This window comes from Lytechinus variegatus, chromosome 2, assembly GCF_018143015.1.
Source record: "Lytechinus variegatus isolate NC3 chromosome 2, Lvar_3.0, whole genome shotgun sequence".
NCBI lineage: Eukaryota > Metazoa > Echinodermata > Echinoidea > Temnopleuroida > Toxopneustidae > Lytechinus > Lytechinus variegatus.
This window is the reverse complement of record NC_054741.1, coordinates 79,332,513-79,359,037: the sequence shown is the minus strand read 5'-3', so window position 1 is coordinate 79,359,037 and position 26,525 is coordinate 79,332,513. Positions and strand designations below refer to the sequence as shown.

The 26,525-nt window shown below is 35.9% G+C and overlaps 1 protein-coding gene across 1 annotated transcript; it reads left to right on the top strand.

The window, feature by feature from the left end:
* The first annotated feature begins 16,686 nt into the window (after positions 1-16,686).
* Positions 16,687-26,105, top strand: LOC121409174 (CD2 antigen cytoplasmic tail-binding protein 2 homolog). Its single transcript, XM_041601021.1, has 5 exons — positions 16,687-16,836; positions 21,498-21,563; positions 22,044-22,239; positions 23,241-23,870; positions 25,423-26,105. The coding sequence occupies exons 1-5, from the start codon at positions 16,702-16,704 to the stop codon at positions 25,647-25,649; spliced, it is 1,254 nt and encodes a 417-aa protein (XP_041456955.1). The 5' UTR covers positions 16,687-16,701; the 3' UTR covers positions 25,650-26,105.
* Positions 26,106-26,525: the final 420 nt, after the last annotated feature.

The window sequence follows — 26,525 nt, the reverse complement described above, 5'->3', positions numbered from 1 at the left end:
AATCATGACCAAGAAAAAAAGGTAAAGTGAAAAATAGAGAAAGTTAAATATTAAATCGATTTACTATTAATTCATTAAACGGTTTATTATAAGGCTATGTATAGGTACCAAAAAGCCGAATTGCATAACCCTCATAAAATGTTACATAAAAAATATAAATGCAAAATCCAATCAAAAAGCTCAATTTACACGAACTCTACATCATAAGAAACAAATGCTAAGATATGTTGTTTATCAGGTTGGGGACGCATGTGTTAAATTATGACAAGCATCTCCATCACTAGAAACCACAAAATCGAAAATACATGTCAAATTCTATCAAAAGAAAATTTGATTTGTTGTTTCGGTTCGCTCGCTCACATCTTCTTAAACTTTTGCTCCATTCGAGATGAGATATCAGGCCGTCTCATTTATTTTATTATTATTATTTTGTATTGAGGGGGGTCTTTACGGCGTGTGGGAGAGGGTAAACATTACGTGTATGCCCATTACCTTGGATTTGTTCGATTTTTTTTTAGTATACGTACTTCGAACACAACAACACGAAACACATCGCCTTGGGTGCTAATAATATGAATCCTGCTTGTTAATTGCACAAGTCTTTCCTCTACAAGGCAATATCTTCCTTTACAAAAATGAAATGAATACCTTACCGTATGTTTTAACATGACTATATTTCGGCTTGTTCTGCATTCCACACTCTCTCCTTTGCAGCCTGAACGATTATCATTGTAATACAAACAAAAAATGAAACAAATTGAAATCATTGATGATTTTGCTTGCACTCGCACGAGGCGTTTGATTTAAATTCTAAGCAGGCATATGCATGAAATATATAAGGGCTTTCATGGTTATCAATATTGAAATAAAAACGGATGGCTAAATTGACAGTATCAACAACAAAACGCTACTAAACTAAACGCTACCGTATTATTTCTGGGAAGACCAGATGAAAAAACTGAAGCAAATTGTTGAAACTTAAGTTTGTCAAAATATATAATACAGTAAAACAAAATAATTTCAATTTTTTCATCAGATTCCCAAATAAAATTCAATTTGAGGGAAGATCACATCAGACATTATTGTATTCACTCTGGACGAGTGAAAACTGTAGGCCTAATAGTTTACATGTTGGTTCGGTAAACATCAGTTTCATACTTCGAAAAAACAATCAGTTTTATGAAACTAATTCATATTGTGGTATTGACTTGTTTATTGATTTAATGCAATACCACTGATGACATGGCAATGATATACCAATTGTTTGATTTATAAAATAAAATACCCTATGAAAATAATTGAATTTGAAATTCAAAATATTTACACAAGACATAAATGATGCAAAGCTCCTTAATAGACCAAAAACTTTGAGAATAACAATGTAAGGATTTCATAAATTACTTTTGGAAAACATAATATATCTCCATATAATTTTCTTATTTACATAAAATGAATTTTGACCTTTTTTCAAGTCTTGATACCACATATGTTTGATTTTTTTTTTTAATTCATGGTCTTTGACCTTACATGAATGTTATGTAAGATCTGAAAAAATATTTTATACAAGTTTCAATCAATATATCATATGTAATGTCAATAAATTTGATGAAATTATACTTGCTGAGGTTAAACTTTGATGTTGATATCTCGGTCAACAAGAGCCTGTAAAATACTAAATATATGTAAAACTGGTTACTTACAATCGCAAACCTCCAAGTAGAACGGGCGATGGAGTAGAATCAGAATCTACTGAATCTGTTACCACAGTACTGCTGCTACTTCCATCTACAGAAAGACTGTCCTCCGATGATGTACACTGATGTGATTCACCCGTTTGGCCAACACTCAGAATGCCCCGAAAACTATACATTTTTAGTACATCACTTGGTCAATTGTTTCACAAAAGTCAGATCAAGCTGTTTTACTACAAGAAAAATAATATGATTACATTAACAATAGGGGAAGGGCAAGAAGAATTGTTAGAGGAATAATAAGAATCAATAAGAACAAAAAGAGCAAGAACATAAAAAAACAAGATCAGAGCATTAATTAAAAAATCGGAGTAAAAAAACATATACTGTATACTTAAGTGGAGAATAGAGGATTTGTATACGGATCTAAATTATTGTACATATAGTTGGTTTTAACATCAGTGAGTCCAAATTTAATTTGATTAACATATTATATACAATTTACAAGGTATATAGTCTAGGTTAAAGAATATTATTAAAGAAGATATGGTTAACTTTGTGACACGTATATCATATATATGTATGTGATATTTATGTGCAATTTAATGTTTCATCTGGTTTCATCATACATCAGCTGACAAGCAATCAAACTCACAATCTAATTCTAAACCTCAGCCAAACATGCCAAACCTGTCTGTCAACAGCCATTCATTTAAAAAAAAACTGACCGAATACGTAAGGTTACTTAAGGTTAAGTTCTGGACGCAGTATCTTATTAAGTTCTGTTCTTGTCTAGCTCCTGGTGATAAACAGTGTCGTCTGAATAATCGTCGCAGTCCGGGGAAGAACCTTAATCAAATCTAAATTCAACATCAGGGTCACATTTGTGAAGAACATAAAGGTCTCTATCATGTCACCCCCTAGCTCGTCTATAGTATGATCAAGAGTAAGCTTCTTCAATCTCTGAGTCAGGTAAGACGTAGCGAGTAGCTCGTCTCTGCACATTCTCATTAACGCATATGGATTCCACACAGAATGACCACACTCTAGATGAGGCCGAACCAAAGCCTTAAACATATCTCTTAAACATATCTTCATCCAAAAACACATCCTTAGCCAGTTAGCTCTTGGCACATTTTTTTGTACGTGGGCATCAAAATAATGTCCGCCATCTAGATCTATGCTAATGTCCTTCATCGTATCAACATGCTCAGGCCTATACTACTATAGACTATTATTATGCATGTACATTGCCTTTCTTCAAGTTACATGACCTGGGAGGGCAATTTGACACCTTGTTGAATAACAGGTCTGACCAAAAGTCAAAACTTTACACTTCTCAAGACTCGGGATGGATGTTAAAAAACCACTGACTTATCAGACCAACACTGTAATGGATCTAGAGTCTACATGATGATCGTCTTGTAACTGAGAAGAATCATGATCACAAGTAATCTCACTAAGTTATACCTTACTTAGTGTCATCTGCAAAATAAAAAAAGTACCGGTACGTTACGGTACCCGATACCGTATGTGACTTTAATTCGCGCGTTACCTAATTTTAAGCACAGTCGAATACCTCAATGTAAAAATATCTAATAAATATTCGAAAAACTGATAACACCAACAGAAAGAGAGACTTAATATTACCCAGTTTATTAATTTTCTTGAAGGTAAGGTCTCTATTAATGAAAATATTGGCAAAACATCGGCAAATTGTGTTACCTTTAGGCTTTAAGATTTGCGTCCGCTCCGAGAAAATCCGACTTTCTCGACAAGCATCAAGAATTCGCCAGTTTGCAAGCGGAGGTCTCCAAATAAGTAAAATGTGATACCAACCAAATTTATCGCATTTTAACCTCCATCTGATACAATTATCTTACCTTTGTTTGATTTCATTTCTAAAGCCTTGCAAAACGATCATGCGCAAATGAAGGTCACACTTTATGACATTTTTTTAGCCGTGCGCGCACTAGTCCATCTCAAGCTAGCTCCGTGGAATTTTGAGATCGCGATACCAGCGAAACCCTGGCCTGACCTACTTTATAATTCCGTCAAGCGAATTCGACTTTAGGATCTTGCCTTCCGTTTGAATTTGGTATTCATGATTTTGATTAATTTTGTGTGACAGTGAGCTGTGAGAAATTTTTGATTGAAAATCAACTTCATGAATGTTTTTTAAAATGTGCGCAAACTATGGTCACCCCATCATACACATCACTCGTAACACAGTCAGGTAGATCTAGACCTTTCCTAGGCCCTACAAAGAGAATGAGACCCAAAAGACTACCTTGAGGAATCTCACTGGCACTGGTTACTGGTGCCCAAGATGAAGCACAACCATTAACAACGCCATGCCAAAATACTTTGGACCTACTTTGGACCCAGTTACGCAAGGACACAAGTTAACCACCGAGGAATAACCGTCGTTTCTGGCAGTGTTGCCATTCGGGGATCTCCATCCCCAAATTTTCAATATTTGGGGATTTTGAGAAGCCTTTGGGGATGAAAAAAATTATTTGGGGATTAAAAGAAATTTGGGGATTTTTCATGCAGCTTAGGGGATTTTTGAAGGTTTTGATGAAAAGCACCAAGATTCGTTATTTTTCAGTAATATGATGCTAAAATACATGAGATATATCACTCTCTTATGCTAAAATATGTAGCTCATCCGCAATTCAACCGATGAATTCATTACATTGAACTTCATTGGTTGAAAATATGCGGTAAATGGTGGGGTTGCCAATCTACTTTGAATCGAAACCTAAAAAAAAAATCTGCTGTGTGTTGTATGAGCAAATAAACATATATCAACTAATTTGGGGCAATAACCATGATAAATATCCTCACTTTTTCATAAATTATTGTGATTTGAATAATTTGGGGATTTAGGTTCCAATTTGGGGATTTTTCGAGTGCCATTTGAGGATTTTATTCAGCTCGGACCTGGCAACACTGGTTTCTGGGGATTCAACAATTTATGACATTTTACTATCATGTACATGTACCGTATGTACTATTGTTGAGTGAGCCAATGCAGTTCAGCAGAGCAAACAAAATACAGAGACTGAAGCTTTTGGTCTATTGCGGAATCTGGTCAAAGGCTTTCATAAAGTCCACAGGCCTAGGCTAGATCTATAATATAGGAAATTACATTTACGCCTTACGGTGCCTGAACATTAGAGTCAGACAACTCAGTAATAGTTATAGACTCTAGATAGGTCTAGACCTAGGCCTAGTTAGATCTAGATAGGTCTAGTAGTAGAGGCCTAGTCTAGAAAAGATCTAGAGTCCACTAGGGTCTAGTCTTGGAACGTAGTCATAGTACGCGTACCGTAGACCTATCTACTCGTAAGGTAGGAGTCCTATCTAACGTTAGGTTTAACCCCTGGATTAACATTTTTTTCTAATCCAGAGACTAGATCTAGAGATGGAGTCTATGATATGAATAATTTCAGTGTCATTATTGAATATGATCATGTACATGTACCGTACTAAGACTAGACTAAAGTAAAGAGAGATCTGTGCCCTAATTGGCTCTCCTTACCTTTAAACAACAACAACTTTTAAACAGCTACAGACATTCTACTCTAATTTTATCGATGAACAGGCTTAGGTCTACTCCTACAATATCGTTGTAGGACTAGGCCTATAAACTAATTTAAACCCGAGTTCAGCTAGGGCTAGACTACGGACCTAGTTTCTAAGTTCTAGGCCTAAATCTAACTTTTGATCTAGTCTCGACTCTAGATTCTATAGGCCTAACTAGGCATAGCCTAATGGACTTAGGCTAGGATAGAATCTAGATTAGCCTAGATCAAGACTGATAAATCCGCTGTCTCGGAGTTTTTCAAAATTTTCAGATTTTTTATTTTTTTCCTCATCCTTAGACCTTACACAGACGGATGACGGCCATTGCCTTGCTTGGGCTCGTACTAGAGCAGTGCCAGTGCAGTGGTTGAGCTACCACGGCCACCGGTGCGCGAAGCCTAACGTTATACAACGACTGTACTACGGACTAGTGTATAGTACGGTATAAATACCGGTATAGGGTGCGATTTTGCACCCTCCTCCACTCGTCCTCGATCTAAGTTAGATATAAAGTTAGATCTACCGGTAATCCTAAATGTTTCTTTTGACGGGGAAAAGGGAAGAAATGATAACGATAAATTCATATTAGATATAATCAGCTTACTACCTTTCCAAAAATATGCTGGAAATGGCGAATTTTGATGAACAAGAATGTCACGAAGGATCGAGCACATACGCCCGTATGGCAAGCCGTTTAAACATTTAAGCCTAGTACTAGTATACCGTATTTGTTAGTGAATTGCCGCAATTTTACTGTAGGCCTACTTTCATTTAAGAAAATTTTGGCTACGACAAATGAAATAATATTGGCAGATTTGTCATTAAAATATGTGTTAGAGATCATCATCATAATAATAACGGTATAGGCCTATCTACTTCAGTTCTGAAAACTGTTCTCCCAGTGGGCCCCGCTATTATTATTACCCGGCTAAGCTAGGCTACCTATTCAGATATATGCACACATCAGCTATTTGAGGAATTGCTTCCTGCCGGCGCCGGTACCCATTTACCTCACCTGGGTCGAGTCGAGTGCAGCACACTGGATGAATTCCATGCTGAGGGAAATTACGCCATGGCTGGGATTTAAACCCACAACTCTCTGTTTCTAAGTCTGGAGAATAGTCCACTGGGCCACGACGAATGCATGGATACGTATATCTTCTGCAATCAAAAGCTAATTAGGGAATTTATTACCAGACTTATTACTTGCCATTTTAAAGAAAAGAAAATCACATGAGAATTGATTTGATTTATTGTTTTCTTCTGCGTATATAACATTCGTATACTTCTTGTATAATACATTTTTCATTACATAACAAACATAATATATTGGTAATTGATTTTTGGCATTAATCATAAACAAAAACAAAAAAATTTAAAAATCATTCTAAACAAATGTGATCTACTACCAGAATGAGGATGATGGTGATAATGATGAAAATGAAGGCCATTGAGATGATGATGATGATAATGATGATGATGGTGGTGGTTTCCATGGGAGAGTATTGTTGGAAACAGAAAACTTATTCTGATAATAACATGAATTTAATATTTGCCTTAAATTAGTCAGGAAAAGAACACCTTTTGATAGACACTGGTATAAAAAAAATCGTGACCTTGGTGTCTTATGGATCTCTGTGCAATAAGCAATTTGGGGTTAATTAAATAAATGAAAATTTGAGTTCCGTGTATATAGGATATGATTGAATAGATGTGTTCATTGTATAAAAATTGTGGAATGAAGGTGGAAGCATGGTGAATATCACTGACTTGAACATCAGCACTAATTAACTTTATGTCAAATACTGTTAGATTCTTTATAGTTGGTTTGTGTGTGATAAATACTGAGAAACAGGTTTTTCTGTAATAATTAAGTATATTGTATTAATTTTAGTTTTTGCACAGGTTGTCCAAACTAATATTGCAGTACGATATATGAATTGTATAGTGTGACTGTGACAAGGGTAGTATGTGGAATAATATTTTTTCATTTTGTAAAGTACAACGATGTTTTTCGAGATACTAGTAGATATGCAATGTACATGTATGTGTTCGTACCAATTTAAATTTTCATCTATTGTAACGCCTAAAAATTTGGTATCTTTTTTTTCTTTTCAGAGGAGTATTGTCTATGATTATATATTGTATAAGGAAATTCACAATATGTGAATTTGTATGTCTGAAATACTTAAAGTTTGTTTTTATCTATATTAAGTGAAAGCTTATTACACTTAAACCATAATACAGTTTTGGAACGATTATTTGTATCTACTAAAGTTTCTAACCTATTACGTGAACATATTTCGAGGTCTTCGTAAATAAATCTACGTTACCATGAGGGGTTGTGAATTTACCCAATAATTACATTTTCCCTTTAGGATTCATGATTTTTAAGAATAAAATTCTACCTTGTTTTAATAATATTTCTTTTCGTATTTTGATCTGCAAATGATCACTGATGAAAAATGCTAAACCTCCTTCTTTTTGCTATTCACGATCTTCCCTACTAAGATTACTTGCAAATTGAAATTGTTTGGTGAAGTATTGTGAAGCCATGTTTCCATGACACCAATAATAGAAAATTTGAAATTATTTAGAGTAAGAAGTAATATTCAAATGATTCAACAAAATTTTTCGAACTTCGAGCATTATGTAAAGTAAACTGAAATTGACGTGTTCCATGTCTTCAAATTTTGAAGTAAATTATTTTCAGTTGAGTAGTAGTTATCATCAGATAATATATTGTTTGTATTGGAAATATAAAAAAAATATCCGTGTCACTTTTAAAAGAGTAAATTACCAATAATTTAAGAATAGATATAATTAATTTTTGCACTGCCGGATCCAGGAGGCACAGCCGACCCGTGCCCCCCCCCCCCTTGCTAGAGGCACAATCAAAATTTGTAATGTAAAAAACCCTTAAAAAGGAAGTGTGCTCCCTTTTGAAAGTGATGACCTTTGTTTTTGCTTGTCAATTTTTTTTCGTGGAAGAAATACCCTAAATTTTTGGTTAGAACCCTTTTTTTTTTGCTTGTCAAAATTTTTCGTGGACAACATACCCTATTTTTTCAGTCAAATTTTTCCTCTGGAAAATGTGCCCCCCCCCCATTTCGAAAAATTCTAGATCCGCCCCTGTTAATTTGTATGTAAATTTTCTGTTAATGTTGGAATACACATTAACGATCAAATATTTAAACCTTTTATGCACCTAAAAATAAAAAAAAGTCAGCTAATAATTTTCAGGAGAATTTCATTGATTGTACCAAGTTTCGTGCACTTGCTACTTTGATATTTGATGTTATTTCATAGTCTACATTAATCAGCTCGAAGTATGGTTTATTTAAGTAACAACTGAACGCATTATTATTTTTGCCTTAACTTGCCAAGTTCTTGTTCAGCAAATTCCAAAAGATACATGCATGTTTTACCTTAACCTATATACGTTCTATAATAATCAAGGATATAAAATAATATTAGCTGTAAATAGTGACCAGCCGAAAATTATGTGTTTAGTTTTAAACCTTGTAGATTTAAATATAAATCTAAAAGATTTGAATTTAAATCTTTTGAGATTTCAAAGTTAATCCTAAAGATTTTAAATAAATCAAAAGTTCGGCTGGTCACTATCCAAAGCCGATCTGAATTTATTTTAAATCCTTGATTTTATAGAGTTTTGTTTTCAGCGAAATTCAAGTAGGACCTTACTTGTTCACATGTGAGAGCATGCACCCGTATTCCCATCCATTTATGTTCCCAATCTTGTAAAGGTTTGAGATTTTGCACGAGAATATATTTTTGTAGATTTTTCATATATTAAGTTACCATTGAAACAGCCTGAGAGATTGTGCAGGTGTTAATGGAATTGAAAAAATGATTATGGAGCATATAGGCTATAAAACATTTACTGTCCTATACTATTGTGGTAATGAGATTAAAGTGAAATCCACGTTACCCACTTCACATTAAATCAAAAGTACAAATTATATTTCATCCTTTAAAATTTATGTAATGAAATAACTTGTTACTATTTTTTTAAACAGAAATCCTAAGTATAAAGTGCAGCAAATTTCCTTGAAATCTCAAAGTCATGGATTATTTTTCTCGTGCAGAATAGAAAAATTGACATGTCAGAAGGTTTATGATCTTTCAAAATTATGAAAGGTGATGTTGTTTAAGAAAATTCTATCACCAAATCATTGAATAAGGACATTATTTTATGTTCATTTAGAATATGTACCAAAACAATTTCATATCTTATCTTAATTATCCTTGTAACTTACGTTACAGGGAAACTATCGCCCTTGATGGTACTTGAGATTCGTCTGACAGGTTGGTTCTCATAAACGAAAATATTTTCTGTGGTATAATCAGATATCTAATATAAAGAAAACACACTGACACAAAATAGAGTATATTTGAATAAAATGTAACTTGCTATGCTTTTTACCTCTTGTAGGTCAATTGTCACCTGTTTCATCCAGAGGCAACATTTACAAACATGGTATACCCGATGGTTTACTGCACTTATGACGTATTATGATTTCAATATTATATAGGCTGCAGTATAATTGAAAAGCACTTTAACTTAAATGATAGCGGTATACGTATATGTTACATAGGGAAATTTACATCCTGTCAATAATCACACGATAACGAATTAACATCATGTACTCATATTTCTCAAATATAAACTTAGACGTAATGCCACCTGAAAATGAATCCTGTTGGACAACTTTTTTTCACTTTTGTGATTTTTCAACTGTGCCGAAACAGTGGTTTTGGTCCTGACATTTATATCTATACGCGACCGGTTCATCCTAACAAATAAAACAGTGAGAATAATTTTAACATTTTTCGAAAACCTAAAACAAAGTCTGAAATTTTCTGATTAGTGACTATCTTGTTGTTCTTTCTTTGATTCAACAGAATAAAATATTTTGCACACCCTAATCCAAAACAATTTCAAATACGAATAGATATGACAGTTATGAAAAAAAAAACATTTACTTGCACTTAATGAATATTCAGGTATTACTTAAATAAGGCGTAAATAAAAATATCGAAGCAAGTAAATTAAGCCAGGTTAAATCTTAAATCGTGAAAAGCAAAGAGGGTGAGGTATAAATCCACCCCTCCATTGGCGGCGGAAGCCCAAAATTTTAGGAGGGGACCAGCAAAAATTTTTTGACAAGCAAAAAAAAAAAGGGTTCTCAACCCAAGAATTTTAGGGGGAACGTAGGAAAATAAATTGACAAGCAAAAAAAAAGGTCATCAACAACAAATTTAGGGACACGTCCCCCCCCCCCTCTTCCGCCGCCTATGCACCCCTCCAACCATGAAGACCGATCACCCATCATGTCCATGTTCTTATAATAAATAATAATAATAAAACAGTTTTTGTATAGTTTTTGTTCACAAAATGTTAATCTAGGTCTACCTCATGTTAGCCCCTTAATGCCAAAGTTGAGCTGAGTTCTTCATATTTTCCGAAATACTACTCTGATAGAAGCCTTTTATCAACGTTTTCATAAGTTATTTACATGATTCCAACAATACGATAATTCAACCAATGTATATGGCTTACCCATGAACGCTGCATGTGTATAAGCCGTTTTAACTTATCTCGTTGGTAGATATATAGATATTGACCCATCGTGTTTTCGCACCCCTAACTGGGGCATTAGAATTACATCAATCCGGCGCCCTCAGGTAAACCCCCCCCCCCTTCCAACCATGGCGAACATCAATTCGGCGCCCCTGTGTAAAACATCAATTCGGGGCGCCCCCATCCAATAGGTTGAACATTAATTCGGCACCCCCTATAGGTCGATACGTCGAACACTAATTCTGCCCCCCCTTCTATTGAACTTCAATTCGGCGCTCCCGTATAGTCGAACATCTATTCGGCACCCCTATGTCTAACATCAATCCGGCGCCCTAGCTAAGCAAAACATCAATTCGGCGCCCCCCCCCCCCGGTCGAACATTAAACAGCATCCCTTCCCTCTTTTCTTTCTCTTCTTCTTTCCCTCTTTTTTTTATCCCCCTTTTCCCCCTCTTTCTTCTTTTTTGCCCACCCGGCGAATACGCGCATGCATAGGCGGCGGAAGCGGGGGGGACGTGTCCCCCCCCCCTAAATTTGAGGAGGGGGAACGGTCCCCCCTAAATTTGTAGTTGATGACCTTTTTTTTTTTTTTTTTTTTGCTTGTCAATTTATTTTCCTACGCGTCTCCCCTAAAATTTTTGGCTTGGCGCCGCCAATGCGCGCATGATTATGTTATACTTAATCTATTACTGATTTACCGCAGTGTTAAAAGGTCCTTAATCCGGGAATTCTGCCCGAAAATCAACAGTGAAAATCAGATTGGCGGCCGTCGGATCGGGGAAAATACCCCCCCCCCCCCTCCTTTTGATGCAAGCTGGATCTGCTACTGTACTTAACTTGGGAGGCGCGATAGCCCAGTCGGTATAGAGTGGGAGTTCCGGATTCTGGTGACCCGGGTTCGATTCCCAAGTGTGTGCTAATGCACCAGTTTTTCCTCATTACCAGGTCCCTCGGAGAGGACCTTAAGCCGTTAGTCCCTTGGTTGCTTGATCACAGGCATTCGTGCTTTCTTAACAGTCAGGTAAACAAAACCTCGGTATAACACGACTGTGTGAACTGAGTCTGAGGAACACTCCAACACTAAGTCGGTAATCAGTGTTATCCCACCAATATGACGACGGTCTCCTGCGTTCTGAAATTTAGTTAAATAATATTTTTCATATACTTTTTTATATTCAGAAAGAGATTGTAAATGATACGTGTATCTAAAATGTATATATATGTAAAATCTATGTAATAATTGATTATGTTGTATGTTGAGCATGTGGAACGCAGAAATAAATTTCAAGCAAACAAACAAATATATACTTGTCGATAAACATTAGGAGGAAGTGCCGTGGCCGAGGAAGGCGCCTGCCTATTGAAAGTCCGGGGTTCGATCCCCGGTCGCGGCACCTATATGCCCGTGAGCAAGGCATTTAACCGACTCCATTCAAAATGGAAATGAAATACGCATAACTATATAGGAGTGGACTCGTTTAAAAAAAAAATATATGCTTAAAAACCCAAAACAAACGATGCGGCGATCGTGCTATTCATGAACAGGGTGTATCAAGCTCGCCGGATTTGGCGGGGAAAAGTCGTAAAGAAGCACAAATATTTCGGCAGTGAGAGATCCTCAACGCAATATGCAACCGAGAGGATGGAGGGTGTGGGAACCCCCCCCCCCCCCCGCGGCTTTCGCCTAGCTAGCCGGTAAAAGTATATTTTCATCCAATTTTTTTGTTGAAGTATAATATTCTTTTCCTTTTTGTTCCAATCTGAATTTCTGAAAAGGATCACTAGATCGCATAACCGTCTTATACTTATCTTTACATCTCAAAAATGGGAGGCTTTCATGGCAGAGTTACTTTCTTTCATTTCAACTTCTCTCGTTTTCTCTTCTTCCCAATCCCCTCAATAAGCTTATAAATCATATGAAGAGTTTAGTTGCAAAAGGGGTTAGGTCCACTTTGGACCATTCTCACTGCAATATTCTTATGAGAAACTGTCATGAATCACGTGAACATAAAATTGATGATAAAAGAAATCTACCTGTCTTCAATTTTTCTATATATTCTTTTAAAAATTATCATTGTGGACCTAACCCCTTTTGCAAGTAAACTGAAGTGAATCCAATCTACTTTGATTAAAAAGGTGATTTTTCTTTGTCACTTTTTATTCACGTTTTCATGTAAATTTCAAATTTTCTTTGTTTTCATCAAAGCGACTAAACAGAGGTTTTGAGACAGAAAACAATAAAATTTATGAACAATGGACCTAACCCCTTTTGACAAAATGAGCTCTTCAGAAGAGTTTGTTTGCAAAAGGGGTTAGGTCCACTCCAAGAAAATCATTTTTATTCTATATTGCATATTCTTATGCGAAATTAAATATTCAAGATTCCCTATCATGACAACATAATATTGGGTATAAAAGAAACTTACCTTTATTCATATTTTATTTAAATATTCTTTAAAAAAAAAAATCGGTGTGGACCTAACCCCTTTTGCAACTAAACTGAAATAGACCTAACCCCTTTTGAAAAAAAGTGATTTTTATTTGCCATTTTTGATCACTTTTAAATAGGAATTTCAACTTTTCTTTGGTATCATCTTATAGAGCTACTAAAAATCTATACATTGAGACCAAAAAATTGGATGAAAAATGGACCTAACCCCTTTTGCAAGTGAGCTCTTCATATAGGGCAGTGAAGAGTAGGGTTGTATTGTGTCACTGGTATTCTGCAGATTCTAGTTTTCCCCCTTTTTTTCTTCTGTACTTTTCGGGCCGGGGGCTTGCCTTATTGTAGGCCAATATGGATGGGATGCATGATGGGGCCGGGCCGAGGGGGAGACCTGGGGAGCGTTTCATGAAAGGACTTGTCAGACGTTTTATCCGACAAGTCCTGTTTTATCCGACAGTTACTATAGTAACAGTGCTTCTCAACCAATCAGAATCCAGGAAAATGGTCAGATCTGACAACTTGTCGGACGAAAATGTTGATGAAACGCCCCCCTGATGGACAAGGATTTATATGTGTGGGGGGAGGAGTGTGTGTGTTGTGTGTGGAATGTGCGGGCGTGTATTTTCTTTGTTATATTTTTTAGATTTCTTTCAGTGAATTGGAAAATGAATGACCAGTTTATTAGGCCTATAACGTTCATGAATTAGGCTCTATACTTACAGGGGTGATGTTGGAACCTCTGCATGTTAATGAACCTGGGTATTGCGTATAAACATTGATTTAAAATTGATTGGAACCAAGTGATTATTGAACATAAAATTTGCAGTTTGTAAGATATTGATATCAGATATTTTTGTTCAGTTTTTTTTTAATTGTATTGATATCAGATACTTTTGTTCAGTTTTTTTTTTAATTGTATCAGGATGGGCGAGGTAAGATAATGTGAAAGACATGTGCAATAGTCCAATAGACTTTGGCATTATCGTAACTATCTTTAAGTTTATACATTATACCACTAATTGTAGAAATAATGAGTTCATATATGCTGAAAATGCAAATTCTAGTTTAAATGTTGATCGAGAATAACGCCAAGAAATTTAGCATTAGTTTTCCTTTCAGTTAGGGTATTGTCTATTAATATTTGGCACTGCATGGTCTTCCATGATCTTTTCTTGGGTTTTGAAAAATAATTTGTTTTACTGAGGTTGAGAGATAACTTATTTTAGCCAGTTAGTTAGTTTACGTAATTCTATAGTGACTTATGATTTTATCAAAATCATGATCAGAACATAACAGAGTCGTATCATCTGCAAATAATCATTTCATAAGACTTTACAATGTCGTTCATATATATTATAAAAAGAAGCGGCCCATGGATGGATCCTTTTGGGACGTCATGGAGTTCTAAAATTTGTGATTTATGTAAGTCGACCTCAGTGTATTGAATTTTATTTTTAAAATAACCTTTAAAACATACAAGAGGAGTACCCCTTATACCACAACGTTGCATGACTCATGAGAGGGAGACACATATCTCACCACGAGATTAATGCGAGTGCGAAGCGCTAGCTGAAATACTTTAGTATACTGACCTGAAACCAGGGAGAGGGTACCTGTTTATATAGTGACTCATGAGGAGGATACATATCTCACTAAACCCCCTAAACAGATAATGTGAGTGCCGAGAGCGAGCTGAAATTTCTTCATATTCTGACCTGAAAGCTTGATTCTATGAATTTTGGTACCAACGATCAAGATGGGTATCTTGAAGAACAATAGATGCGAGCGCAAAGCGAGCGAGTTGAACATTTTTATATTTCGATCTGAAAAAAACCCGACAGTTTAATAGACGTTTTTGTTTAAGAAGAAGATAAATATCCAATAAACGATTATTGCAAATCGAATCGGGAGTTTTGAGGTTTAGATTTTTATATTCCAAGGCTAAAGAGCGGATATTCTGCGCACCATTTTAAATAAAGAACGAGCGAGATAAAAAAAATAACATTTTAAATGAGAATCTAACTTTATAAAATAGATTTTGACGTGATATTTAGAAAAATAAAATACACTTTTCCTTTGTTTTTCTTTCTTTCCTTTCTTTTTTGTTTGGTTTTAGAACTTTTGGGCGGGCCATGGTCCCACTCTTTCAGACAACAGTGCTATGTGGGTGAGGTCCAGGGCGCGGAGCCACCGGAACCTCTTGATATTAAAGCCATATTTTAAACCTTACAGATGGCTGTGACTATTTCAAATCAAAGTGCGTCTACATTAATATAGCTTTCACACAATGCATAAATTCAATGAGTTACGTACTCATCCAAATATTTTGAGGGAGCACACCTGAGCAAAAATGTGGGAAAATTTATATAAAAAGTCGCCAAGGAGCAAAGCGAGACAGAAAGAAAAATGGCGTATTGAAATAAAATTATATTTATGTGATAGATTTTTACATTATAGCAAATGTCATATTTCATTGTTTCCATTCATTTCATTTCGTTGCCTCCTTTATTTTCTTTTATTTCCCCTTGGCTGTTCATGGAATCCCCTCCACTCAGTGCTTCAATGCAGAGCCTAATAATGCAGGAATGGTCCATACCTGGTCCATACAGAAAGGCGCCGCCCCACTGCATGCAGTACGAGGTCTTAATTGGACAGATCGAGCCCCCGGTATAGCTTTAAAGATTTAGCAAAATTGTATGGACTTTCGTACATCATGCTATACCATCCATCTTTCCTCCCGTTATTTTTCTTCAATCTTCGGCAGCCCAGACGTATTATATTTTGTCCCTTTTTATATAAATTTAGCTTTATTTGGACCCCATATTCTACCTTCATTGGCTTCGTCCGTCTTTTTTGTCATCTTTAATTTCCCTTTCTTACTAATCGTGCCAATGTATTAGTTTATCGGGGAGAATTGTCTTTCTCATATGTTCTTATTTCCTTCCTTTTCCTGCATGTTTTCTTTCCTTTTTAACATTTTTTCTTATAAGTTTTCTTTTCCCTTTCCTTTTCCACTTTCCTTTTCCCCTCTTTTTCTTCCTTTTTTAAACTTTCCCTTTCTCTCCCTTTTCTCTTGGCTCTTTTCCATTTTTTTTATATTCCCGGTGAAATCCGCCAGGGGCAGCTTGCCCCCCCCCCTTCCTGACATGCCATGCACTGCCTTGATGTATTATTTATGAAGTTATTTGATAGGTTATGTTTGTATCTCTATTTCACTGCTGTAGAAGAATCAATAAAGAGTATTTTTAAAAACTGCGCCTACAGGGCGATAGCTCTTTTTTTAAAGGGGCATGTATACCGTCGGAGACAAAGTCCAAGTGGGATCAAAAGTGAGATCCGTTATCCTTTCCCAAAGGACTCCAGCCAGCGATGAGAGCCCCCGGCCTCTGGGTTACCCCGGCGGCGCGTCCCCGCCCCGGCCCCAAGCTTTACCCTGCTCGCATCTATATCTGTCAAACTCTGGGCATGCCAAACTCTGGAGTTCTTTCTACGAATTTCATAGGCCTGGGGTGGTATTCTGAAAACGTTCTTATCTTTGTTCTTATCTTTTATCTTATCTCACTGAGATAAGAAGACGCTAAAATCATTGCAAATCGGTATTCTGAAAATCTTCTTAACGCGTTCTTATCTTTGTAAGGACTGCCTTCTTCTTATCTTCAACACGCCCATTTATAGGATATTGCCAATCAAAATGCGCGTTATATTGGCAGTTTAACCAATAGAAGCGTACCTTATGTGAAGAGAATATCATGGGCGCTGCGCGTACACTGTTTCTGGCGCATTGCGCGAAATAGGCATTTTATACGCAATGACTGATTTTATTATTTCGAGACGTCCACGTGCACAAAATAAAGAAAGAAAAAAGTAAATAAAGCAGGTACAAATAAAGAATAAAAAATGAAGAAAGAAAGTAAGTAGATATTAAAGTAAGAAGACAGAAAAGGGTCAGAATGAAGCAGAAAAAAGATGAAAGGAACAAAGCAGAAAATAATGAAAAATAAAAAGTAAACGAAAGAAAGCAAGCAAAAAGGACTTAAAAATAAAAAAGAAAGAAAAATAGAATAAATAAAAGAAGGAAAAGGATGAAAGAAATAAAACAATTATCAATGATAAAGTGAAGGAACAAAAAGAAAAAGAAAGAAACTAAAAGGAACACACACACACACAAAAGAAAAAGGTCAAACTAAAAAGATCAAAAAAAGTAACATGGAACCGAAAAAGAAAATAGTCTAAAAACGAATAAAAGAAAGTTAGAAAGATAAAAAGGAGAAAAAGGGAATAAAATGTAAAAAGTGAAGGAAGAGAAAAAAAGGGAAATGAAACAAAGAAATAAAATTGAGAGAGAAAAAATGAAAGGAAAATTAACGCAAACATGAAGACTACAAAAAGATAAAGGAAAGAAAGGTAAATTCAAAGAAAGAAAGAAAGAGAAAAAAAAACGAAAAGGGAAAATAAAGAGTTAAGAGAAGAAAGACAGAGAGAAGAAACAAAGTAAAGAAAAAGGGTAAATAAAGAATGAACGAAAAAAGAATGAGCGACGAAATAAAGAAAAAAAAGAAAGTAAAAAAAGACACAAAAATTTCAGAAAGCAGAAATAAAATAAATTTAGAAAGAAAAATTAAGAATTATTAAAGGGAAGGAAGCAAAAGGGGGAAAAATAAAATGAATGATTAAAAAAGGAAAAGCATATATAAAAACGAAAGAATTGAAGAAAAAATAAGGAAGAAAAATAAAAAGATTACAAAAAAGTGAAGGAAGAAAGAAACAAAAAGGAAAAGCATATATAAAAACGAAAGAATGGACGAAAAAATAAGGAAGAAAAATAGAAAGATGACAAAAAAAGTGAAGGAAGAAAGAAAGAAAAGGAAGAGAAAAGAGGGAAAATAAGAAATAAAGACTCAGTAGCTATAAAGAAATAAGAAAGGGATGAAACGAAAAGGGAAAATGAAAATGGAAGAAAGATGAAGTATAAATGAAACAAAGCAAAAGAAAAAAAAATTAAAGATTTAAACAGAACAAAAGAAAAGATATACATGGAGAATGAAATAAAAGAAGAAGACATGCAGATAGAAAGGAAGAAAGACAGACAAATAGAAAGGAAGAAAAAAGAAAATAGGGATAGAAAAAATAGACGGGCAAAATAAAGGGTGAATGAAAGAAATGGTGGGAGTAATACTTGTGGGTACTTATTACTACTAGTGGCCATCGATTTTGAGCAAGAAAAAACGCAGACATCGTGAGATGTGATAACCCTCTAGCTATCTTAAATATTATCTTAAATACCGTGAAAGATAAGAAAGAAAAAAGATAAGAACGTTTTCAGAATACCATTTATCTACATTCTGTTCTTATCTTTTTAGCGCACTTTTGTATTATATGCGCGAGTGGTAAATTTACGCGCTCAGCATTGGGGGTGGAGAGCAAGATAAGAACAAAGATAAGAACCAACGAACGTAGAGGGCAGCAACACACAAGCGTGTTGCTCTAAGGAAGGTCAACTCCGCTCGAATTTTGTGACCAGTCTAAAAAATAAGGGGGACTTTTCGGAAATTTGTCGAGTTGATTTTTTTTCATTTGTTAATTTTAAATATTTTTAATGAACAATTTTTAGGTCGGTTATTCTAGGTAGAAATATTAACAATATTACTTTTATTTTTTAAAATATTATTTAGCTTAAATAATCATGATTTTGACATTTTTTCTCATTTTGTAATATTAAGTCTATGACGAGGATACCTCTTATCTCTTATTTTCCTCTGCTGAATTTCGCTGCACCACTAATAAATGCATAGACAACCCCCGTAATAATCGAGGTCATTTTTCTGGCCTGGGTGCGCCGCGTCTGGGCCGGTCGCGGAGCTACTAGAACGTTGATGATGCGCTGGGGCTTCAGTCGACTCGTCATAGATCTTCTAGCAACATACACAATGACGTCTAATTTGCCTGGTCTGATTTGAAGTTCAATTGCCTCAGGGCTGATGTTTATCAACGATGATTGTTCAAGGTCAGATTTCAAATTTTAATTTGCATTTGACTTTTAAGTCTATAAATCTTAATACAAGGAGACGAAACCCCGAAATCCGGGTATAATTAAATTTCAACTTCGAGTCCGAGAATATGGACGGCGAAAAAAAAACCCATGCATCGGATGCATTGCATTGGCTGCGCGCTGCGCTGCAGCTGAGCTGCACAGCCAGGCGCTGCGTCGCGTCGAAGGTCGATAATCATTGAGCAACCAAACTTCCAAAGCCAAATTAAAGCTTGAATAAACGGCCACCTATTCACATTTTCCATGGTTTTCTTCAATAATTTCTAAAAAAAATCAGCCAATTCTGGGAAATTGATTGCAATGTTACATCGTTTGCAGAGTGCCAGCATCGTTTTGCGTTAGACTTAACCTGCTTAGATCTAGGCCTAGACTAGAAGAAATGGGAGCTAGATAGATTTTACACCATCTTCATTTATTATTTTGGGCAGAAAGTAGATTTGATAGACGGCATCCATATCTTAATTTGACCATTGATTCTGTGCAATCAAAGACTTTTACGTAATTTGTTTGCCATATTGCAAGAATTGGTAAATTTTCCTAGGCCTGCATGGCCTGGGCTTTGGCCGGCAGAACGCGTATTTTTTTTGGAGAAATTTCGAAAGTGAAAGAGCAAAGTGACTAAGCTCGTCGTGATTTTATTTTTATTCATTTTCTAACTGAATTTTAAAGATTTTATGCCTAACGGTAAGGCCTAACGGTAACTTGTCAACCATTAATTATTAAATCTTCTAGTTCTAGATCTAGACTTTACCCTGCAGGCATTTAACGGACTAAAAAAATCATAACCTCCTAGCGGCTAGCCCATGCATGCAGGCTGGCCTTAATTGAACCAAACTTAGCTTGCATGGACCAACCCTCAAATGGTCTAGATTTAGGCGTCCTATACTATAAAGACAATGTGGAATTCATCTGTTTTTAGTTTATTATTATTTTAGTATTTTTTTATTGTTGCATAGACTATCTCATACCAACAAGTCGTGCTAGATCTATATATATTCTAGATCTACTTAGATATCCAGTGTGGAACAACATCTTCAACAAACAGATCGAGACTGGTCAGAGCATTTGTCTAGTTAGACAAATAAAGTTAGATCTTTAGACTTGGGTCTATCGATCAACTAGACAGGAATAACCGTCGTTTCTGGGGATTTATTCAACAATTTCTGACATTTTACTATAATCTCCATCGGTGAGTGAGCCAGCGCAGTTCAGCAGAGCAACCAAAATACAGAGACTGAAGCTTTTGGTCTATCGATCAACATGATCAAGATCTAGTTTAGATGTAGACTTCACTTATTACTGATTGGAATGTATTTCTAAATTTATAAGTTTTGGGGAAAATGGTGAAAAGAAATGATAACATACTACTGATAGATACGTAAATCATTTTTTTTTAATACCCATTGGCATTGCTGCCTGCTCTAATAAATAAATAAATAAATAAATGAGTCGCGGCCTATATGGACTGCAGATAAATGCTGATCGACGCCTAGCAGAACAAGTACCAGTGCTAGACTAGGGGGTTGAAATCTAAGCAGACGACGGAGCATAATGTAGCTTAAGCATAGAATGATGATGGGTTCAGCGAAGAGCCCAGAGAAAATAAGGGGGACATATTCAATCCCGAAATGCTTTGCGAGTGGTCACAAAATCGTCTCGGCGCAAATCACCTAATTCAGCCGTCTGGTGAAATCACTGATAACAACAATCACCGATTTGGTAATGATTTTAGTTTCTTGAAACTTGCATTTGTAAAGTTTTAAATATCAAAATATGTTTTCATATTTATGTATATCCCTCAACATATTTTTAAATGTTATCTTTGATATCGTTGTAGTCATATTCTTTCATATTCGTTTCTTGATCACTACTAATTTGTTGTTGTATTTGATCGGCATTTGATTTCGTTGTCATGAACAATAAAATATGCGCGCAGCTCAGTTGCATGCGCGTATCGAGTTGACCTTCCTTAGAGCAACACGCTTGTGTGTTGCTGCCCTCTACGTTCGTTGAACAAAAGATAAGAAAAAGATAAGAACGTTTTCAGAATACCAATTTAAGAAAGTGACGTAGATAAGAACAAAATTAAGATAAGAACGTTTTCAGAATACCGCCCCTGGTATCCTTATTTCGAGAAGCAGCCAAGAAGACAGCCCTATATTCTTGTCTAGTGGGTTATTCGGTAAGGAACGTCCGGATTATTTGTACTAGGCTTTTATTTCTTATAACACCGCCCACAAAAATATTAATGAGATTTCGAGTGAAGTGTGGCATGTTAATCAAACCTACTTAGTGTAGGCCTAGGCTAGGTGTAGTCCCATATACTCATTTTCGTGTTTACCCGCTTCGCGTTTTGAAATCACTCCAAAAGTTTAGCCTTATCGTCAACAAAATGTAATAACAGACCAGGGGCTGTAAGCTGAACATTGTCTTTTCTCCATATTTTTTTTCTATTCTCAGAGATATGACAGAATCAGTATTGAATTTGAAGAGACGATCTTGTCTGACTTGAAGTTGAATTGCTGATTTTGAATTTTCGGTCTAATCCCCGGCATGGGCAATGGCCATGCCATGGCATTACATTAGCACTTCCATATGACAATAGATGTAATCCAAATATTTATTTTTTCATTCTCACTCTCTTTTCCTGTTATCATTATAGATATTGCAGACCGATGTGATGGCTGAGAAAATGAAAAGAAATGTTACATTTGCAAAGCAGGAAGAGCAAGGTGATGGTGGTCCATCAGAATCTAAGAGGATTAAAACCTTCAAAGAGAAGCATTCGCTGGACAGTGATGAAGAGGATAAGGTAGATGAAGTTGCTGCTTATCAGATGCATGAGGAAGAAATAGAAGGTAAAAAAACATTTAACTCCCCCCCCCCCTTGATGTAGAATTCAATAGTAATGAAATAAAAAATTAAATGGCTGTTTGTTTCTCTCCATAATTATTTGTATATTTATTCATTTATTGTTAATTGACCCTTTGATCAGTGCTTATTATGCTAAACATTTAAATGAGTCAGACTGGATGTAAACTTTCAAGTTTCAACTGTTTGTGAACCGATAATCATACTCTATTCAAGGTTTTATACATAACTTACATTGCAGGGTTTCGCATTCAAAAAAAAAAAATTTAAAAAACAAAAAAAGAAATGTTTCTGATCAAAGAGAAAATTTTCAAAGCAATTCAGTGTTATGACATTTTTATTTCTAGATTCCCAACATTTACTTTTTATCTCGCCCACCAGAGGTGAAGGCGAGACTTAGGGATCCAAATGCCATCCGTCCGTCACAAACCTAATGACACATAACTCCACAACCGTAAGTTGCTTTTCAACCAAACTTGGATGGTAGATGGACTTGGGGGACCTGCATGTTTTGCTGCAGTCGGAGGTCACATCTTAAGGTCAAAGGTCATTTTCAGGTCAACGTTAATGTTTACATGCAAGACTCTCTTATGACACGTAACTCCACAACCGTAAATCACTTTTCAACCAAACTTGGATGGTAGATGGACTTGGAGAACCTGCATGTTATGTTGCAGTCGGAGGTCACATAGTAAGGCCAAAGGTCATTTTCAGGTCAACATTAAAGTTTATGTGCGAGGCTCTTATGACAAGTGTTATTCCATCCCAGTCATTTCACAATGAAATTTCAATACAATTCTGTTGCGTGCCCTCGCAAATCATGATATTTCTGGTTATTTTCATAAGTGGGCGAGACACAAAATGGTTTTTGCCTTGTTGTTTCACATGAGTTTTGCTTCCCCAGCAGCATTACAGATTCCTTGAAATGTTGAACAGACCTATGCATAACATCGCATTTTATTTGTTGTTGATTACTCTCATTTTACAGGGGCTGAAGATGATGAGGATGGTATCGCAGAATCTGATGATGACATTAAGATAACCCCCTTCAATCTGAAGCAAGAAATGTCTGAAGGTCACTTTGATAAGGATGGCAACTATCACGAGAAGAAGGAAGATGATGTACGTGACGAGTGGCTCGAGAACATTGACTGGGAGAGGCTCGAGGAGGAGAATGCCATGAAACGTCGGGCAGACAAGGGTGAAGAGGCTGATGATGAAGATGAGGGAGATACAAAAGTGGTGAGACCAGAGCTTGAAGTGATGCGGCTAATGCTTGGATTCATGAAGGAAGGAGAAAGTGTTACCAAGGCAATGCAAAGGTTGGGTGGTGGCAAGAAAAGGATGGGATCTGCAGCACAGAGAAAATCCAAGAAAGATTCAGACTCGAGCAATAAAGTTACAGCTGAGAGTAAGGCCGACATGCTCAAACTGACAGACCTGGTGGATGAGCTTGTGGCTCGGGGACAGTTTGATATGTATCAATATACATATGAGAAGATCCAACACAAACTGAAACAAGATGAGGACGCACAAGCTGCCAAGAAAGATGCAGAGTTTGACATGTTTGCAGAGGAGGTTGATGAGAAGAAACTCACAACAAACACAAAGAAAGAAGGTACTGTACATGTAGGCTTAAACCTGTTTGAAATTTTAATTGATAAGTGTGTACTGGTAGTCAGTTTTGGCTTTGATATAACTGCACACATACAGGAAAAGTAAGTGTCCTGAAGTAATATTGCAGTAGGAAGATGTAAAGATTAACAATTTAGGTATATAACTCTATGGTTTGACATTCGCTATTCATAAGAATATTTATACATGAACTTTATAAAAGTAACACCCACATGCTCAACCTAAAAATGATTTTTAACAAGTAATCTATTTCAATGATATTCTTACCTGTCATGTATAATATTCAACTTCGGAGAGAATGTTATAAACAGTTTCTATGTCATATATTTTTTTTAATCCAAATGTATTAAAGGTAAGATGAGCAAACATTAATGTTTTTGTCTCACCTGCGAAGCAAGTGAGACTATAGGCGCCGCTTTTCCGACGGCGGCGGCGGCGTCAACATCAAATCTTAACCTGAGGTTAAGTTTTTGAAATGACATCATAACTTAGAAAGTATATGGACCTAGTTCATGAAACTTGGCCATAAGGTTAATCAAGTATTACTGAACATCCTTTTAGAGTTTCATGTCACATGACCAAGGTCAAAGGTCATTTAGGGTCAATGAACTTAGACCATGTTGGAGGAATCAACATCGAAATCTTAACCTGAGGTTAAGTTTTTGAAATGTCATCATAACTTAGAAAATATATAGACCTATTTCATGAAACTTGGACATAAGGTTAATCAAGTATCACTGAACATCCTGCATGAGTTTCACGTCACATGACCAAGGTCAAAGGTCATTTAGGGTCAATGAACTTTGGCCGAATTGGGGATATCTGTTGAATTCCCATCATAACTTTGAAAGTTTATGGATCTGATTCATGAAACTTGGACATAATAGTAATCAAGCATCACTGAATATTTTGTGCAAGTTTCAGGTCTCATGATTAAGGTCAAAGGTCATTTAGGGTCAATGAACTTTGGCCGAATCGGGGGTATCTGTTGAATTACCATCATAACTTTGAATGTTTATTAGTCTAGTTCATTAAACTTGGACATATGAGTAATCAAATATCACTGAACATCCTGTACGCATTTCAGGTCACATGACCAAGGTCAAAGGTCAATGAACTTTGGCCGAATTGGGTGTATCTGTTGAATTACCATCGTAACTTTGAAAATTTATGGATCTGATTCATGAAACTTGTACATAAGAGTAATCAAGTATCACTGAACATCCTGTGCGAGTTTCAGGTCACATGATCAAGGTCAAAGGTCATGTAAGGTCAATGAACTTTGGCTATGTTGGGGTTTTTTGTTGAATAACCATCATATCTCTGTAAGTTTATTGGTCTCGTTCATAAAAAGTGGACATAAGAGTAACCATGTATCACTGAACATCTTGTGTGAGTTAGAGTAGTATTCAAAGTCAGCACTGCTGCTATATTGAACCGCGTGATGCAGGTGAGACGGCCAGAGGCATTCCACTTGTTTATAATGTAAACATGCCTTACCATTTATGTTGTGTTTCTTTTGAATACATGTGCAGATGAATCAAATAATATGGGAAAGAGCGAACTGGATCCTGACAAGGTCTATTGGGAATACAAATGGGAAAACCAAGAAGAAGCTGATGTCTATGGACCTTATGAAAGTGAACAGATGGAGAATTGGACAAACCAGGACTATTTCAAGGATGGGGTCTGGGTGCGCAAAGTTGGATCCGGTCAGAACTTTTACACATCAAAACGGATTGATTTCAGTTTGTATGTATGAGCCTTGACTAGTTGTATCAGTGTAGCCTTTGAAGGACGATCATTAATTGACTTCAATGTGAATCTACAATCTGTGAACCTGCGGCTCCTGGATCTGATATCTCCCAGCTTGGTCATAGATTCTTCATCTACTTGTGTATAGATATACTGTTTATCCTGAAACACTTGCTAATGATGCCTGATCATGTGCATGTATATCCTCTGAGCACCACCTCACTTTTAGTCATGACTGAAGCTGGATTTGTACAAGTCAGCAGGCATATCACCTAGCAGTCAGTAGGCAGGTCCCCAAAAAGTGACTTCTTTCATCCAAGTGATATGGCTAAAGAGGTTTTGCATATTTAATGAGCTTGTTGCGCTCCAAAACACCTTTTTCATTCGATCATTGCTGCTCTAATTATTCATTTAATTTCATGATTTTGATATCATTGTAAAGAAAAAAAATCATTCTTTCATGTTATGTGTTTGAATTTATTCAAATTTTTTTTTTAAGTAGGTGAAATCTTTGATCTAATATGCTACAAAATAATCATTTTCACCTGACAAAAGCTGCTATTTTACACTTTATTTTTGTTTGAGCCCAAATGATTTTTTGATCATGATAAAGCTAAATATGTGTGCATTAAAATGGTATAGGTTTAAAAATAAGAATTGGTTTAATCGGGTCAAGATCACACTTTTCCCTGGCCAAGTACATAAAGCAGATTAAAAACAAGAATACTGAACTGTAATTGGTCAAAGAGACCACACACTGGCAAATTCCAACGGTTCCAGTGACTGGGTTCACAGGAAGGTCACACTCCCCATGTGCTAATCTCATCAAATTACCCGCGCTTGTTGTTTTGTAGCCTTATCCAGCCAATCAGAACTCTGGATT